Source organism: Lissotriton helveticus, chromosome 4_1, assembly GCF_964261635.1.
Source record: "Lissotriton helveticus chromosome 4_1, aLisHel1.1, whole genome shotgun sequence".
NCBI lineage: Eukaryota > Metazoa > Chordata > Amphibia > Caudata > Salamandridae > Lissotriton > Lissotriton helveticus.
Window position 1 is genome coordinate 2,128,155,714 of NC_136063.1, and position 17,966 is coordinate 2,128,173,679.

Below are 17,966 nucleotides of genomic sequence, written 5' to 3' on the forward strand. Positions count from 1 at the left end.
CAGGGAAAGTCGTAAACCAGTGCAGCAAAAAGCAAAAATCTGGGTGATCATAGGATTGCAGACCCTACTCTCCTACACCTCCTCTATCTCCACTACTCCTGTAAAGTTTAGTGCAGTAAATCTGCTGAATTCCATGTCTCCTGCCACTCTGCTTTGAGCCGTCAACGGTAGACTCACCAGCTCTACTCTGAGTGGGCTGCAGCACTGTTGCCCGCTCCATCATCTTAAGGGAGCTATGGTTCAGTATCAATGGGTAATGTGTAGATGATGGTTGGAGAGGGGAGAGAGAAGTCTGGACATGCTCTTTTGCCTTTTTTGGTTCACCTAATTGCTCCTTTTCCCCACTTTGTCACCTTTCTAAAGATTGAGTTATTCTGCACTTTGTTTGCATTTTCATTAGTTAAAACTGCAATTTATCTACAAATATCTGAAATAGACACGTTAGTGATGGATTCCTTACCTTAGAATATCCCCAGGCTTCAGACTGGATCCGGAAAGTTTTTCGTCAGCAGTAACCCTGCGTGTCAGTAGGTGGCGTCGTGCGGCTTCGCGTCCGTTGTTGGCGTCATAAGTACGGAAATGACGTCACGAAGACTACTTAGGCACTACCCTTGCGCGCTGACGTCCGTTCTTTCTTTTTCCGCGCCAGCAAGCGCAGATCCGATTAGAGCACGTACCCTAGTCACTTTTTTACTTACTTTTTTGAGACTTTTGTCTCTACTTCTTTTGAGTCTTGACTCCTGGTGCCACGTAGGGATGCCTCGGTTTAAATCCTGAAGTGCCTTGCGGCCGTACGATGTCGGTGGCTGACCCCTACTGCGTTTGTCTCTACTGTCTGGAGCGCGACCATGACTCCCGGTCATGTTCTGACTGTCTAGCCATTGCTCCGAAGCTTTGCGGGAGCGGTCCCGAAAGCTGCTGGAGGCCCGGCAGTCGTCCCCGCGCCGCTCAAGGTCCAGGGATTGCTCAAGGGACCGACCACGGAGCCGTCATCATTGCTCCTCGGAGTCGAAGTTTTAACCCTCGGAATTGGGTAAGAGACGTCACAAGAAAAAGTCAAAGAAGAGTTTCCGCTCTGACGTCCCCCCGTCGGCCTGTGGACGCGGACGAGAAGGCTAGGGGTTCTTCCCCCGCGGCTCTGTTGGAGCCTGAGAGTCTCGCGGCCTACCCAACTTATCCGTGCCCGTCGGCAACTCCGGCCCAGGTGCAAGAATTTCTTGCCGCCATAGACCGCCTTTTCAGGCCTAGGTCTCCCGCTGGTGCGCCTTCGGGCCCCGCGATCCCAGTTGAGGGCCCTTGCTTGCCGCCGCTGGCGGCTCCGACGCCGCAGGGTTCTCCGCTGGCGGCTCCGGTGCCCCCGCTGTTCCGTTCCCGGCACGGCAATGGGTCTCGTTCATCCCACCTCCACCCTTGCCCGGGTTTCCGGACAATTTTGCTCCCGCTTGGGACCCTAATTGGGGTTCCCGGCGCCGTTGGACCATTTATATTCCCCTTCCCCCGACCCTCTTGCACGGCAGTGCGAGCCAGAGCAGGGGTATGCGTAAGAGTTGGAGGATGTAGGTGGCCCTGACCTCTCTTCTGAACCTGATTTTCTGTCTCCTCCCGCTGTCATGGAGGAGGGTGCCACATATACTGCGGTGCTCCGTAGAGCAGCTGAGGCCCTTGACCTTGATCTGCCCCTGGTCACTCTCAAAACAAACCTCCTTACTGTAGTACTTCAGCTGGCAGCAAGTTCTATGGAACCTCAGCTTCCGTTCAATGAGGTTTTGACGAATGTTTTGATGGGCAATGGTCTAGACCATTCACAGGGGTTACTGTGGATAAGAACGTGGCCAGGCGTCATCGCCCGGCACTAGGTGACCCTGTCTTTTTAACGAACCATCCGACTCCGGAGAGCCTGGTCATCCAGGCCTCCACTTCCCAAAGCACATTCCCTACCGCCCTGCCGGATAAGTGTTCCTTCCCTAAAACTGTATTGAAGCTAAAACCCAATTGGCATCTCTGGCCACATGTCAGCCCTTGGTAAATGGTACCATGGGTACCCAGGGCATTGTGACCAGAGAAGCCCCTAAAGGACGCTGACGTCCGTTCTTTCTTTTTCTGAGCCAGCAAGTGCAGATCCGATTAGAGCACGTACCCTAGTCACTTTTTGACTTAATTTTTGAGACTTTTGTCTCTACTTCTTTTGAGTCTTGACTCCTGGTGCCGCGTAGGGATGCCTGGGTTTAAATCCTGCAGTGCCTTGCGGCCGTACGATCTCAGTGGCTGACCCCTACGGCGTTTGTCTCTACTGTCTGGAGCGCGACCATGACTCCCGGTCATGTTCCGACTGTCTGGCCATGGCTCCGAAGCTTTGCGGGAGCGGTCCCGAAAGCTGCTGGAGGCTCGGCAGTCGTCTCCGCACCCCTCAAGGTCCAGGGATCGCTCAAGGGACCGACCACGGAGCCGTCATCATTGCTCCTCGGAGTCGAAGTTTTAACCCTCGGAATTGGGTAAGAGACGTCACAAGAAAAAGTCAAAGGTGACCCTGTCTTTTTAACGAACCTTCCGACTCCGGAGAGCCTGGTCATCCAGGCCTCCACTTCCCAAAGCACATTCCCTACCGCCCTGCCGGATAAGGAATCAAAGAAGCTGGAGCAGTTTGGCAAGAAATTATTTTCCTCTGCCAGCTTGGGTCAACACCGCATGCCTCTTGGGCCGCTACTGTCACGCTGTGTAAGACACGGTGGCGCAGAAACCGCCCCAGTGCCCCGAGGAGGTTTGTGATATACTTTCCCAAGCTGTTGCAGAGGGGAAGGACACCGCAAAGTTCGCCTACCGGTGTGGGTTGGACACTGCGGATTGTTTCGGTAGAGCGATCTCCACGACGGTGGCCCTACGTCGCCACGCCTGGCTGCGGTTGTGAGAAAGTGCCATCTTTCTTGCATTGGTATGCCCCCACTTTTTTCTGAACTGCTGATGTGCTTTGACTGAGTGTGCCCTGGGCTCCTGCCAACCAGGTACCCAGGGCCTGTGTTCCTTCCCAAAAAACTGTGTTGAAAGAAAACCCAATTGGCATCTCTGGCCACCTATCAGCCCCTAGTAAATGGTACCCAGGGCATTGTGACCAGAGAAGACCCCTAAGGACTGCAGCACTTATTGTGCCACCCTTAGGGGCCCTGTACCTTGGTACATGGCCCACACACTACCCACACAATGCAAAGGCAGTGTGTGGGTACACACTGCCTTTGCAGGGTGAGTGCCTAGGTACAGGACTAAACAAAGAGTCGACATGGCACACATCCCTATGTGCCATGCCCACAGACCCACTGCCCTGGCATACATCAGTCACCCCTCTAGCTGGGTGCCCTATGCCAGTGGTGTGGGCACAGGTGCATGAGCCCTGTGACCCTACAGTACCCAGGGCCATTCCTGGGCACGGTAAGCGCAGTGATGCCATTAAGAGTATATGGTGCTGGGAGGTTGTCATTACGAACTCCACAGCACCATAATGGCTACACTGAAGACTGACAAGTTTGGTACCAAACTTCTCAGCACATTAAACCCACACTGATGCCAGATGTAATGTAAAATGCACAAGAGGGCATCTTAGAGATGCCCCCCTGAAAACCTAACCTACAATCCACGTCTGGCTGAGTGGCTGCAGAGGCTGCCACACAGCAGACATGTTGCTGGACCCCTGGGTAGGAGAGCCCGCTCTCCTGGGCCTGCAACAAAGCACATCCTGGGCGAGGTGCTAGGTCTCCTCCCCCAGGATGGGCAGGGGGAAGCTTCAAAGGCATGCCGCCTCTGTGAGCTTCTCCAAACCATTTGCTGTACCCAGCAACTGGCCCCCACCAGTCCTGACCCCCACTCTGGCGGGAAGACTGGCGGGAAAAACTACATCTGAAAGAAACAGGTTAGTATTAGATTCCTTACCTTAGAATATCCCCAGGCGTCAGTCTGGATCCGGAAACTTTTGCGTAGCAGTACCCCTGCGCGTCGGTAGGCGTCGTCTGCAGGCGTCCCCTGCGGCTCCGCGTCCGTCGTCGGCATCGTGCGCCGCGCTGATGTCAGTTCTTCTTTTTTCCGCGCCAGTTAGCGCAGATCCGAGAAGTGCAGTACTCCGGTCTTTTGACCAAAGTTTTGTGAATCCTTGATTCTTCTTACGGTGCCGGTAGGATGCCCGGTTTTAAGAACTGTGACGGCTGTGACCGCACGATGTCGGTCACGGATCATCACCGACTCTGCCTCCGGTGCCTGGGCCCCAACCACGCCGTGGACAACTGTGTCGACTGCCGGGCCCTGACGAGTAAAGCTAGGCGGGAGCGGTCCCGCAAGCTACTCGAGCTGCGGGTGTCGGCCCCGCGTCGAGCGCGGTCCCGGTCCGGGCGGAGGTCGAGGGAGCGGTCGAGGGAGCGGTAGCGGACCCGCCACGGGCGCTCCGGAAGTCGTCGCCATTCCTCTGGTTCCTCAGGTAGGAAACACAAGAAGTCGGGGCGTCGTCATCGTACCCCCGACTCCCCCCGACGCTCGCGCAATGCGGCCGGGGGTTCGGGTGGCCCCACCCCCGCGGCTCCGCGTGAGTCGCCGGCGCGGCCTGCTCCATACCCTACGGTCCCTGGGCAAGGCGCGACGCCCGGGGAGATAGAGGAGTTCCTCATGGCCATGAGGGCACTGTCTCCTCCGACGGGGCCTACGGCGCCTTCGGGCCCTGTGCTCCCGTCCGGGGGCCCTAGCGGTTCGGGTGCTCCTGCCTCGACGCCGTCGGGTGCTCCGGCACCGCCGACGGCTCCGACCCCGGCGCCGCAGGGACCCTCAGTGTCGACGCCGGCTGGTCTACCGGCCTCTCCGGCGCCGATTCCATCGGGGTTGCCCCCGACGCCGCCCCCGCACGGCGCCAGTGCTCCGGCGCCGGCTCTGGGTGGCGCCGCCCCCATACCCTCTCCGACTCCGGACGTGGAGTCGGACCGGCGTCGCCCGATGGGGCCTGTGGACCCCAGGGAGCCGGTCTACATTGTTGATTCCGAGTATGGTGAAAATGTAGATTACGGAGAGGGTTGGGAGGGGTCTGAGGACCCTCTGTCACGCGAGTGTCAGTACAATGTGGACTGGACAGGTGATATATTACCTCTCCAAGTGCTGGTCGCCCCTGGAGTGTCTCCGTCCCCGAGCCTTCAGCCTTTTGTTCCCTCTTCAAGATCCTCTTTGGATAACATTGAGTGCCCGACGGCTCTAAAGCACCCTGCACCCAGCCGCCCGAGTGCCGCTGGCTGTGACGCCTTTGTCCTATCCTACTTCCCCCCTTCCCCATAGCAAGTGACCAGGAGCACAGCTCCCAAAGCTGCGTGGCCTGCTAGCCAGCAAGGTAAAGTTTAAAGGGTTTGTGGGGAGCACTCCGTTATAAACTATCTATTCAATCGGTGCTGCAACTAATCAGGTATGTCACGCCTGTGACTCAAATGCTAGTTTAGGTGAGAGAAAATCTCAACTAGTTGCGCACTGTTCACTGTGTGTTATCCAACACTCAAAATTATAATCAATATAAACACAAAAACAATGTGAAACTTCAGTTATTTTAATCCATAACCTGATGCTTCCATAATCATCATAATGTTATTACAAGGTGCAATTATAATTCAATTGAACACGTTATTTTGTGATTCTCAATTCTATACATGAAACATTTTTTGTTCTCATATTATCACGACGCAAAACATATAACACTTGATTTTCATGTCATGCCCAATGCATTTCGGCACAAGGGTGTGCCTTCATCAAGGGCTAATCTGTAATAAAAGTAGAAACAATGGAATAAGTGAGTGTGTTGTATCAGTTGCATGTCATGGGGGTATGTATATACAAATAAAGTGTCAGCATACCTCTTGTGGAAGTAAGTCTCTCGAGTAAACTGTAAGAATAAAGTGACAAACCAAGTGAAAGCCAGCGGTAAATATGGGTGAACCAAGTGAAAACCAACGACAAATATAAGCCAGCAGCCACCAACCGAAGGCCCCCTTTCCCTCATTGGATACATTGGGCCTACCTACCTCTGCACCCGGCCGCCCCTGTGCCGCTGGGACTGAACTAACTGTACTCACCTGACCCCGGGGGACCCCATTGTCTATACCCAGAACCTTAACTTCACCAACCAAGTACTCACCCGGAAACAGGTAACTCACTTACCTGCCATTGGATCACATTGACCCATTTTGACTCGAAATTTTTTTAAGTGTGAAGTTCTGAAAACTGAAAATATTCCTATAAAATCAGCCGAAGTCCGAAATCCAAAGTACTCACCTGTGATCAGGGGAGAAGCCAGTTGTATTGACTTGCAGGTCTAGTAACCTATAAAATCTACTCGACCTAACTGAAATGCACTTGACCTCTGTCTGTAAAAGCAAGGAAATGTGACAAGTTAACAAAATGTGAAGGCATTTGTATTGCTCATTTACTTTGTGAGCAATAAAGACGCCTTTAAAACGTGATATCTTGTCACATTTCCTCTGCTTTCAGAGACCGAGGTCAAAAGTCAGTTTATTTTCCTACTCGCCAGAAAGGGCGAGTTGACCCTAAAAATAGCTCACCCTAATTGAATCAGACTAGCAAATGCGAGCGGACGAGTAGATTTTTCGAGCCCTGCTAGTTATTATCCAAGTCCTCACCGCAGCTGGTCGCTAGTCTTCAAACTATGGTGCTGGAGAAAGAACGACTTGACAGTACCACAGTCAAATCCCATGCATCCCCCCAGTACCACCTCCCGTGGACGGGGATATCTCATATGTGACATCAGCACGCACCGTCCCCTACAAATACATGATTCTTATCTGTGATGTGGGCATGCAAGAGTTCAGTCCTGCATCTCCAAGGATCCTCCAACCGCTCCAGACATGGCATCTCTGTCCGGGCAGCGTTGTTGCTCCCTAGACCAGTCTTTACTTGCTTTCTGTAGCATCTTGGGATCTGTGAAAATTTGCGACTGGCCCTGGTGGTTGACACGCAGACGAGCTGGGTATAGCAATGCATAGTCTACATACTGCTCTTTTAACTGCCTCTTGAGACGCGCCTCCTGGACCTTCATAGTAAAGTCTAGAAACGGATAGACGCAGAGCCTTCGTAGTGCAAAGTCTGTTTCTCCCTAGCCACTCTCAATGCTGCCTCCCTGTCGCAGTAGTTTAGTAACTTTGCAATTATCGGTCGCGGCGGCGCGAGGCGCCGGCCCAAGGAGCGATGCGATATCTCGACCACAAACATGGGTGAGAAGGTGCAACTACAGAGGAGCGAGACCAACAATTTCTCAATAAATTGTTCCAAATTGCCGGTCAGCGTAGATTCCGGCAGGCTAGTGATTCTTGGGTTACTCCTCCGAGACCTCGCTTCTAAGTCTTTGGCTTTATCCTGCAACACCTGGAGCGCCTTGTCTAATCGTTTGTGGCCAGTGTCCATTTCCGTCTGCTCCTTCTCCACCTCTGTAATACGTTGTTAGGCGATGTCGATGCGTTCCGCATGCTTGTCGAGCCTTTCAGACATCCTGTCCATACGATAGGAGAGGGAGTCCATCTTCGTGCCCAAGACAGTTAATGAGTTTTGTAGGCTCTTTTCCATCGAGGCGATCATGGACTTTATATCGCCCTCTTTTATCTCCCGCTCTTGGTCTCTGCCATTGTCTCCTTCATCAGCAGACGGTGTGTTCTCTCTAGGTGTGCGCTGTTGGAATATCAATTTCGGCTGTGTCCTGTCTGTTCTGCCCATATTTGCCAGTCACAGTAGGATGCACCAGTTCTGGAAGTTCTGAAGTGTTCGCAACCGGTATTCTCTTGGGGTGTAGCGGGTTTAGGACAATACAAGGTACTCTGATCAAACACTGCCTCCTGTGCTCCACTCAGGGGCAACTGCCCATCAAGTCCAGCCTCTCCAATAACCGGAGTTTTACTTGTGCAGGATCTGATGCGGCCAGGTGCACCCCTACACTCTCCACCTTTGGCAGCGAGCAGTTATGTACGCCCCCTGAGTACCCAAACAGGCTTCCAGCTAACATATATCTGGTTGCCCCAGACAATGGGAACTAGGGGAGCACCTCGTGTCCGTGAGATGAAAATTAATTCCCCGGGGCAGCAGGAGTACTCGGCCACGGTGAGAGTCTGGAGGCGGCTGACACCTGTAGTTGGACACAGCTAGATCCTGGGGTAGGACTGAGAGCAAGCCAAACCCCGCTGAGCAGCAATTTGCGGAGTGTCTTCAGCAGAGGTTGGGGCGATGTAAATGATGGGTCCTGCCACGTACCTTGCCTCGCGTTTAATTAAGCCTTAGCAGCTTTGTTCTTCAGGATGGGCAGTCTAGTAGAGCTCCTAGGTCCCAGAGTGAATGCTAGTGTAGCGACGCCACTCCTCATCTCCGCGCTCCCAAACTGCAGCTGCAAGAGAGCTTCGACCACGGAGCGCACGCCTTCCTCCGCCCCGTCCCGTGCGATCCCACTGTCCTGCCACGCCTCATGTCGGATCGAGGAGATGCCAACAACGCTACCTCCTCCAATGGCAGCCTACGATGGTGTTCCGCGTCGCCCCGGGACTTCGGCCAGCACACAGATTCACAACTCCCCAGCCAGGTCTCACTTCCGGTGGGCGTAGGGTATACGAGGGTCCGGGGTTTTGCGGCCCAGTCAGCTCTCCACACTATCGTGTCCACCACTCTGTGCACACCGCACTTCAAAGCTTCGGGGATAGCGCAACTTGTAGCTGATCTTCTCAGTTATGTAAGGAGCCGCTTTGATGAGCAGGTGCTTCTTGCTAATGCCGGATTGTTTCAGGATCGTGTGTTGGTAATGCGGAGCTAGTCTTTCAGGTGGCCATCTTTGGTGCCGGCAAGCTCCACCCCCCCTAAGAGACATTAGTTAGTGATAGATTCCCTACCGCCCCACCCATCCTCCCCGTTCTGCGTTCTGATTTCTAGGGTTAAGGTCATCCCTTTCAGGGCCCTAGTTTCATGGCACCAGTGGTCAGTTTCTTGCATGGCTCTGCGTTCCTGGCGCGGAAAGTAGTGTACAGAACTAACGTCAGTGCGATGTGTGGCGCCTAAGTAGTCTCTGTGATGTCATCTCGGCGCTTACGACGCCAGTGACGGACGCGGAGCTGCACGACGCCACCTACCGCCGCTCAGGGGTACTGCTGACAAAACACTTTCCAGATCCAGTCTGAGGTCTGGGATATTCTAAGGTAAGGAATCTATCACTGACTAATGTCTCTTACAGATATATCGTTAGACAAGTAGTAACTTGTGCATCAGTCTCTTTTTTTAGGGCTGAACTCTGTGCTTAATGACCTGCTTCAGGATGGCAGCACACTTGAGAGACGATGGTCAAATTTCTCTTTTTTTTGTTGGGCTTGTATTGTGCCTTGTTGAGAACATGTCTGTGCGATCAAATGTATTTATAAATATATGGTGACAAATTTAATTTAAATATTTTGATTCATTGAAGACTTTTATTATTCTCTTTTAACAGTTGAGGGAGATGCTGGATTCACCTCTGATTCTGATTCGGACTCCGACTCTGAATTAGCTAAGAAGCCAAGATATAGACACAAGTTACTGAGAAAAAAGTTACGCTTGAGTGAAGGTGAATCTGGAGAAGAAAGCAAGTCTGAGAAGGACAAGGGCAAAAAAAAGAAGTCTAAGAACGTCAAAGATAAAAAATGCAGGACCAATCGAAAAGGTAACTTCAAAAAAATAATGTGTTAATGAGAATATTTAAAACGTAATGCTTTTCCTAATTTCCTTATTGAGGAATTCAAAACTAATTTTCAGATGAAATACCACAAATGACCTAAGTGGCGTATTTTATGCATTTTCTACCCCATTTAGCTTTATACTAGTATACAATGTGAAGCTATGCACCATACTGTAAAACCATGAAAAATTATCAATTGCATAATGAATATGTTAAACTTCTCAAGTAATTTCAAGTTTTCCAAGCCAAGAAAAGCATCCTATTGTAATTTCTAAGAATGTCCTAGGAACAGCACCCAAAACACACTAGAGTTGTAGTTTTTCATCTCTCATTTTCATCTGTTTATTTTTGGTTTTGTCTGTGTTCCATTACCAGAAACTCGATCGGACACTGCTGGTAAAGTAGGATATCAAAATAGGCAATAACAAGATCTGCTTGTGCCTCCAAAAGTCCTGTCTCCAGTGCTGCATATTTGTGTCCCTTGTTTAAACTTAAGATTTTTAGTTGTTTTTCCTTTTGAATTTGAGGAGCTGGATTTGTGGGGTCGACCGGTTGGTCTGAAAAGTACAATAATGAGTATTTCTTCCATCATCTCGAGCCAGAAGATGTTTATTTTTGTTAGTTGTTTAGAGCAATGTGTCAACTTCTTTCTTCCAGTTTTAAAGGCTGTAGTGCCCAGTGTTGAGTTGAAATGATTCTAATCTAACCATACCCATGTTCTAAAAACTAGTCTGCTTGCAGACACATGCCCATGTAGTAGAATCTGCCGCCTCAAAATAATCATGTAGTTTTGGAGGCTCAAACCCTGCCTTAATAATCATTTTGTATAACATTGCATCTATGTATTTGGCGCTTAGTTCCCATTAGAAGTTGCTGCTGTCTCTCTCTAAGAATAGTCTGTTACCTGCCTCAATCTTTTTTGTACAACTTTGTATCTATTTATTTGGCTCTTGGTTCCCATCCGAATTTGCTGCTACTCTCTCTCTATCGGGATAGTCGTTTATGGTCTGCCCGCGGGTTAGGTAAACATTGCAATTGGTAAAATATTCTGTGTAGCTGATTTAAATGTTGAGGTTTTCCTTTTGTGGGCAATTCTAAAGTTGTCCATCTGTGTAATTCTTCTGTAATGAAAGGCTGTTTGTGCTGGTTTGGTTATAATTTGCTGCTAGCAATAGTCCTCCTCGGCTTCCATTTCCATCTGTGCACCTAGGATCTGGAACAACATCTCCATATCCATCACAACCACCCCAATGCTGCTCCAGTTTAAGAAAGAGTTGAATGCAGTAGTGCATTCACCATCCACAACTCTGCTTCCTCTCCAGATGCTCACTGTCCTTAAGCTTGCCTTTGACCATGTACAGTGCTCTGCTGCCTTTTGGCTGGGTTTGTGCTATAGACATACCATGTACATTCCTACCTACATTAGGGGTAGACTGTTAGATTTGTGTGGACTTTGAAGGAAGCAGAAATGATTGATCTGAACTGAAATAAGACGGGTGCAGTGAACGGGTGGGGTTTTAACACTTTCCTAAGTTTAGTTAAGCAGCATTCTTCTGCATGTAGCATAAGAGGCAGAGTGTTCTATGATTTGACTGACAAATTTAGGGCACTTTAACTAGGTGAAGAGTGCAAGAGTCTAGAGTCCTAGATTTGATTATATTTGGCGGAGAGAGATGACATGTAGCTGTATTTAGAGCCATCATAGTTGGCCATGTGACAAAATCAAAGAGCTTTAAAAGAACTGCATTTGTGGCAATGAAGCCACGGGAGCAGAGAAATACAGGGAGTAATAGGGGTATGCTTCCTGAGTCCCAAAATCAAACGAGCTGTGGCATTGTGAACCAAATTAAGTTTTTTAGTCAGTAAGAAAGGTAGACCAAGAAACAAAGCATCAACACGATGTGCACACACGAGTGGATAAACAATACAGAAAAGTTATCATTATCAAGAATGAAGACAAAGGTGTTCTTTCTTGGAATGTTGATCTTTAATGGTGTGTTACTTCGCGAGCCAGCCAACGCGTGTTTCGTCAATGGGTTGTGAAACCCGTGACTTCGTCAGGGCTGGAAACAAACATGGAAAACAGCGTGTTTCACAATGTGTTTACAAAATTATTACAAGCCAGCGCCTTCAAAGATGGGTCATTTAGTGGTGAATCAAGATTTCTTGACTTTTAAAGAGAAGCACCAGAATGATAGGATGCAGTTTTGATAGGGTCCGTCATGAAGCTCATTGCAGTGAAGTCCATGCATGGTAACAACATTGTGCATGAACCTTAATGACGATCTGCCACAATGTGGTGTGGTGTTGGTGCAAAGTGGGGATGAGTCACTGTTATAGTACACAGTCTGTTGCCGGCTAGGTTTAAAACGTAGGTGCAAGTTCTAGAATTGAGTGACGGTGAAGTGCATTTGAAAAGAGCAAACATCTACAGTGTGAGTACACGATCAAGACCAGACATTAATAGCGGGGTGTTGGTTGTGTCAAAATGTAAAATTCCAAATGCAAGTACCTATGATGACGTATCTGGGGTCCTGTTGTTTGAGAGCTAGGACGTTCTCTCCTATTCTCTCACTACGGGTCCTGATTGTACTGCCTACATATTTGCCGCCGCAGACACATTCAAGTACATATATGACAAATTTTGTGTTGCAATTTATATTATGTCTAATGTCATGAGTTTTGTCGGGACCAGAAAAAACTCTCTTGCGGTCAGATGCCCATCTGCAGATGCAACAGGAGCCACATTTGTAGAAGCCCAAGGTTTGTGGTGTTAGCCATTTATCGGTTTTGTGATCTCGGGTAGCTGGGACTGAGCCTAGTTCTGAGTGTTTTTCCCCTCCTGTAGGTGATTTGAGGTCTCTTGTTAATGTTCTGCTAGCCAGGTGTCTTTCGTGAGCAATTTCCAGTGTTTATTGAGACTTTTTGATAGTACCCGGCTAAAGTCATTAAAATCTGTTACAAGTCTTAGTGTCATTTTCTCTATCTTGTGTACTTTGTGCAACTCTATTCTACATGTTAGCTGCGCTCATCCCCCTCACCAGATCCGCGCCATTCCCTTTGGTGAGTTCACTAGAGCTAGAAGAAACTGCAGTACTCATCAAGAATTTGAAAGCTGTCTTTCAGCAATAAAACTAAGATTCAAACACGGGTTACACACACCTGAATCTCACCAAAGCTGAAACCAGAATCGGGCATTTATGACTGGAGGAAACTATCCGTGACAAAGTACACAAGACAGAGAAAATGACAATAAGATCAATTAAAAATCAACATTCCAAGAAAGAACTCCTTTGTCTTCGTTGATAACGATAACTTTTCTGTATCGTTTATCCACTCATATGCGTGTGCACGGGACTTGTTTATAGACGGACCTTGGTCCAGAATTGAGGGTTTAGGGGTTTTTCCCTCACCTGTAGCACCGCCTTCATTGTCCTCATTTGTGCCAACTCCACGCTACTTGCCAAGCGCCACTCCATACCCTGTGATCAATAACACCCCCTTTTCGTTTTGTAAGACACAAAGCATGTCGGTAGTCCAACCTGGAAATGATTGTAGGAAGTTGGCTCTGTGTATACTATACCAAAATGAGGTATAGTGTGCACAGAGTCCAGTGGAACCCGAAAGGTAGGTAGAGGTGAAAGTAGAAAGCACCTTACTCTATCTGTGGTAGTGTGGGCGAGCAGAAAGGCTTTATCAGAGGATAGTGTTAAACATTTGTTGTACACACTCAGGCAGCAAATTATGTCACACATTCAAAGACTGAACGCAGACCAATGTGTTTGGAAAGGACTCCATTCAAGAAATGTCCACCATGTGGTGCTAAATTCCCACACAAGGACCTACACGAGGTGTGCAACCTCTGTTTGTCACCTGACCACGAATCCAGGGATTGTGAAGCCTGTGCGGCTTTCTACTCCAGGTCGACGATTAGAAACCGCCGAGCCCGAAGACACGAGATGTCGAGGATGGAGTCGGATGCAATCCCAGAACTGTTCGAGACCGAACTCCCTGAGGAGGAGGAAGAAGATGAGGACGGGTCAGGGTCAGAAGCGGACGAGTCTGATGTCGAAGAAGTCGACGTTCATCAAACCGTGAGTGACGACGTCCCTTTGCCAAAAAACCGAACCCGATTGGTGTCGACCCCGCCTTCGAGCCCGGTCAGACAACCGAAAAAAGTTTCCGACGCCCCGCCTTCTGGCTCTGCAACGAAACCGAAACACTCGGTCTCCCACTATGTCGGATCCGAGAAACGGTCGACATCGAAGCTCCATACCAAAGAGAGCTTGAAGTCGAAACATTCCATGTCGAAGCCGAAACATGCTTCGACGTCAAAGACTACCTCGACACCTAAAAAATCGGACTCGAGCAAACTCTTGGTGCCGAAAACACATAACACCGAGACACAGAAGCAAAAGCACCTATCGGACCCAAAGACTTCGGTACCGACACAGGAGCAACAAACAGATCCAAAACAAAAGACTTTGTTCATTGATCCACAAACTGGCAAGGTGGGGACAAAACTACCTAAAAAGAGGAAGACTCCACCGTCGGATGAGAAAGCTCCTCCTAAGAAGAGAACAATGGGGACAAATACAACTCCTCCCCTTTCTCCATGGCCTATGGACACACCCTCTTCTCCTCTTCCTCATACTCTGCCAGCTATCCCTCGACCTTTTACACCACGCCCATCTACACCTCAAACAGATTTAAAAGTGACACAGGGGATAAGGACCTTCCTAGGGATTCCTAGGGACTCTCCACCAAACTCTGTCTTGGGCTTTTCTTTCGATCTGACTCCAGGTGTAGCCCTTCTCCTTGCAGTCAACATAGAGACCTTGGCATCCGGGGTTTCATGGCCTTCCTGTTTTCCTTTTCCCTGACCGTTCCAGGTCAGGGCTTGCCTGGTAGTGTATGATACATGCCTCCGGAACATGTGACCTATCCAGCGGCATCATCTTTTCATGATTTCTTCATGGGGAGGGCGTTGAAAAGTCTGCTGCCATTACTGGCTGTTCCTGATGATTTTTGGTCAGCGGATTGTGAGGATATTTTTCAGACAAGTGTTCATTAAGGTCTGTACTTGTTGGTTGTGGTCACTGTTGCCCTACAAGTTTGTGCTCCATACAGAAGGATTGATTTTACTTTGATGACAAAAAGCCTGATCTTGGTATGCGGTTTTAGGTCCTTGGAGCTCCAGATCTTCTTTAGCGGAGTGAACGCAGATCTTGCTTTGCCAATTCTTGCCTAGACGCCTGTGCTACCTTGCTTGCTTGTTTGTGGCACTGCCTAGAGAGGTGAAGGCCTTAACCTCTTCTTGTGCATCACCTGCAAGAGTGACTACAGCTGGGCTGGCCTTGTTAACCTTCAGAATCTTGGTTTTTCCCCTGTGGATCTTAAGGCCAAGTTGTGCTAATTTAGCTGCCACATTGTCTTCAATTGCATCTGCTGATGGGGTATTGGGGGAGTAGGGCCAGGTTGTTTGCTCAGTCCATGTCAAACTGCCTCCTAGGGGGTTCACTGCATCCAGTTCTTGCTATGTCCGATTTCATCCTGCAGTTGTAGCCAAAGAAATGTCATGTAACATACATTGCTAGTCTCTACAAGTAGGTCATTCTATATTCAGTTTTAGCACATACGTCAAAAGGCCGAAGGTGGTGATAGTGGCATTCTTCATACATGTAAGTGTTGGCTGTATATGTTGACTACTGCTGTAACTACCCCACAATCTTGTATTCTGCTAACTTTACAGCCTTGAGGCATTGACCTGGAGCAATGCAAAGATTGGACAGTCCTACCCAATCTGCTTACATAGGCCTGAGTTGTCTGATTCCCAATTTCCATTGCAGTGAAATCGACGTACTAGCAATTCGAAAGAACCAGGACCTGCTTGCATGATAAAATGATTTGAATGGTGTCTTTGTTTATCTTAACCTCTCTACCGTCCACCCCCCCCCCCCCAACCCTTTACTCCTCATCTTAAAACCCTGACTGGCAACTTTTTTTTACAAAAGTTACTAGTGTGGTTTTGTGTATCCCACGTGAAGCGGGGGAGAAGAAATTATTACTTTTTCCTCATGCTGGCTGAGGCATTTGACACACAAACGCTTTGAATTAAGTTTGAAAGGTATTCCTAACCAGAGTCCTCATCTTTTCAGACCTCCCAAGTGCCAGATTGGATCGGAAACCTTTTTTAAACAATTACTCTTCCAAACGAGTAGGTGGCGCTGCTGTCTCGTCCTGCCTCCAGAAGGATGATGGAAAGCCATAAATAAGTAACCCCCCTGCACATTGATGCCAGTTTCTTTTTGCTTTTTTTTTTTAACAAGCCTTTCAAAGGGGTATCCAGAGCTTCATTTCCCAACTTTTTTGGTTCATCCACTTCTAAAATGATTTTTCTGTGACCTGCTAGGGAATCACAGGCTCCTAATGTGACAGTCTTCAAACAAAATACCAAAAAGATGCCAATACTGTTAACACTTTAATCCATTATTTACGGAAAAGGCACACCAATCATTTTAATGTGACTCTAATAATCACTTCTTTTTTTATTAGGGCTCGCCTATTATATCCCGCAGGGATTAATAGGCGGGTTTATAGCAGTTGAAACAAAGTCTTGAAACCAAGGGCTTTGGCAGGCGGATTTCTCAGAGTGCATGTTTCCGTGCACAAGCTTGCCATTTGCTCAGCACCCCCCCTCCCCTCGACCCCCCAGCCGCGTCGCATCAACGCATCAGACCCGCCACAGCAATGCCGAGAGTTTCAGCTTCAAAGGAATGCTCTGTCCCCCCTCAGCCACTTCACGTGCTCCAATTCACGGCAACTTGTTTTATTTTTTATTGTTCGACTCCTCACGGCCGCCAGGCAGTGTCTCGCATTTCTCTTTCCCCCCCCCTTTGCACCCCCCCCCCCCTCCCCACAGCAATGCCAAGAGCTTGTTATCTATAGCTTCGTTTTATTTTCCACAATCATACCAATCCTGCTGACTTTAAAGTGAAAGCTTTTTAGGCATTTTTTAGCACATACGCACAGTTTTTCATTGGACAGGCATGTTTTTTTTCTCCATTATATGTCCAGGCCGGTAAATTTCTAAACATATAGTGCAGCTGACTGAAGAAACAGAACTGGCCGACAGTCAACTTCATGACATCTGGTCAGATAAACAAGCAGGGTATTTTAATAGAGGAGCCCATTGCTACACTCTGCCAACAAACACGAGCCAGTTACATCCAAGCCACAATGTGCTGCATCTGGGTTCTGATCAAGGCGCTACATTGGAAGTCTTCTGATTTGTTGATTTTTTTATTGTATGACTCCGGCCGTGTAGCAGCACGGCACCCTCTTCATGTGGACAAGTGCTTCACGTTTCCTCTCACATTGCAATAGAAGCCAAAACTGACTGAGTGCAAACCGGCTTGAAAACACGCCTGTAAATCCTTCTTTTCAGGAATTTGCCTGAGCCGCTGCGCCGGTCACTGCCTGTTATTTTAACTATTTCGGCGCCGTTGTCAATTACCCATGCCATCCTGTCCCCGCCCGTGGCTGCCTCTTATTTTCAGGTGAACGATGACAACTGATGAAAGAGTTTATTCAGGTTCATGCAAACTAGCTTGATTTAAAAGCTACAGTCATGGACAGGGAGTGGCACCAGTTAAAATAGGTTATGTTATTTTTATACAAACGGAATAATCACATAATATTTAAACTACCTGACTGGGTGTCGGTAACAACATAATTTCTGTAACAATATTTCTGATTTATTAGGTTAACAAGCTGCTTTTACTTGAGGGGCAAGGGCCAACAAATGAAGCTAGGGTCAGAACTCTATTTCTGCCTCAAAACTGTAATGTGTCTGTTAAAATGGAACACCTTTTTCCTCGTAATTGTCAGAATAGAAATACAGCTTGCAATTTCAGAGGCACGGTAAACTGATTTCGTGCTTGAATGTAGAAGGAAATAACGTTAATTGCGTACAGCAAACATGCTTCTGGGGGGGTGAACAATGAGAGCCCTTCATAGTTTTATCACGTCTTGAGCCTGTCCTCAGGGTTGTGGGTGTGCGCTCTGCAGCAAATGGGTTGAGGCACGCAATGAGGCGTGGGTTTAGGGTCCAACGCGATGTACCGTAGAGAACAAGGCCATGTTTCTCTCCATGGGAAAACTGTGGAAGGCGCACCTTGGGGGTCAAAGCCATTCTTTCCTCTACTCCTTCCTTTATACACGATCCCACATATTTAAACCAGTGGCAGGACTGAATGTGCAC

The 17,966-nt window shown here is 48.7% G+C and overlaps 1 protein-coding gene across 1 annotated transcript in view; it reads left to right on the forward strand.

The window, feature by feature from the left end:
• ATRX (ATRX chromatin remodeler) overlaps positions 1–17,966 on the forward strand; it is a 1,815,989-nt gene that overhangs the window by 601,863 nt on the left and 1,196,160 nt on the right. Inside the window, exon 14 of the mRNA XM_078688830.1 lies at positions 9,479–9,688. Coding sequence (XP_078544956.1) covers positions 9,479–9,688 — 210 coding nt within the window. The remainder of the gene's footprint in view (positions 1–9,478; positions 9,689–17,966) is intronic.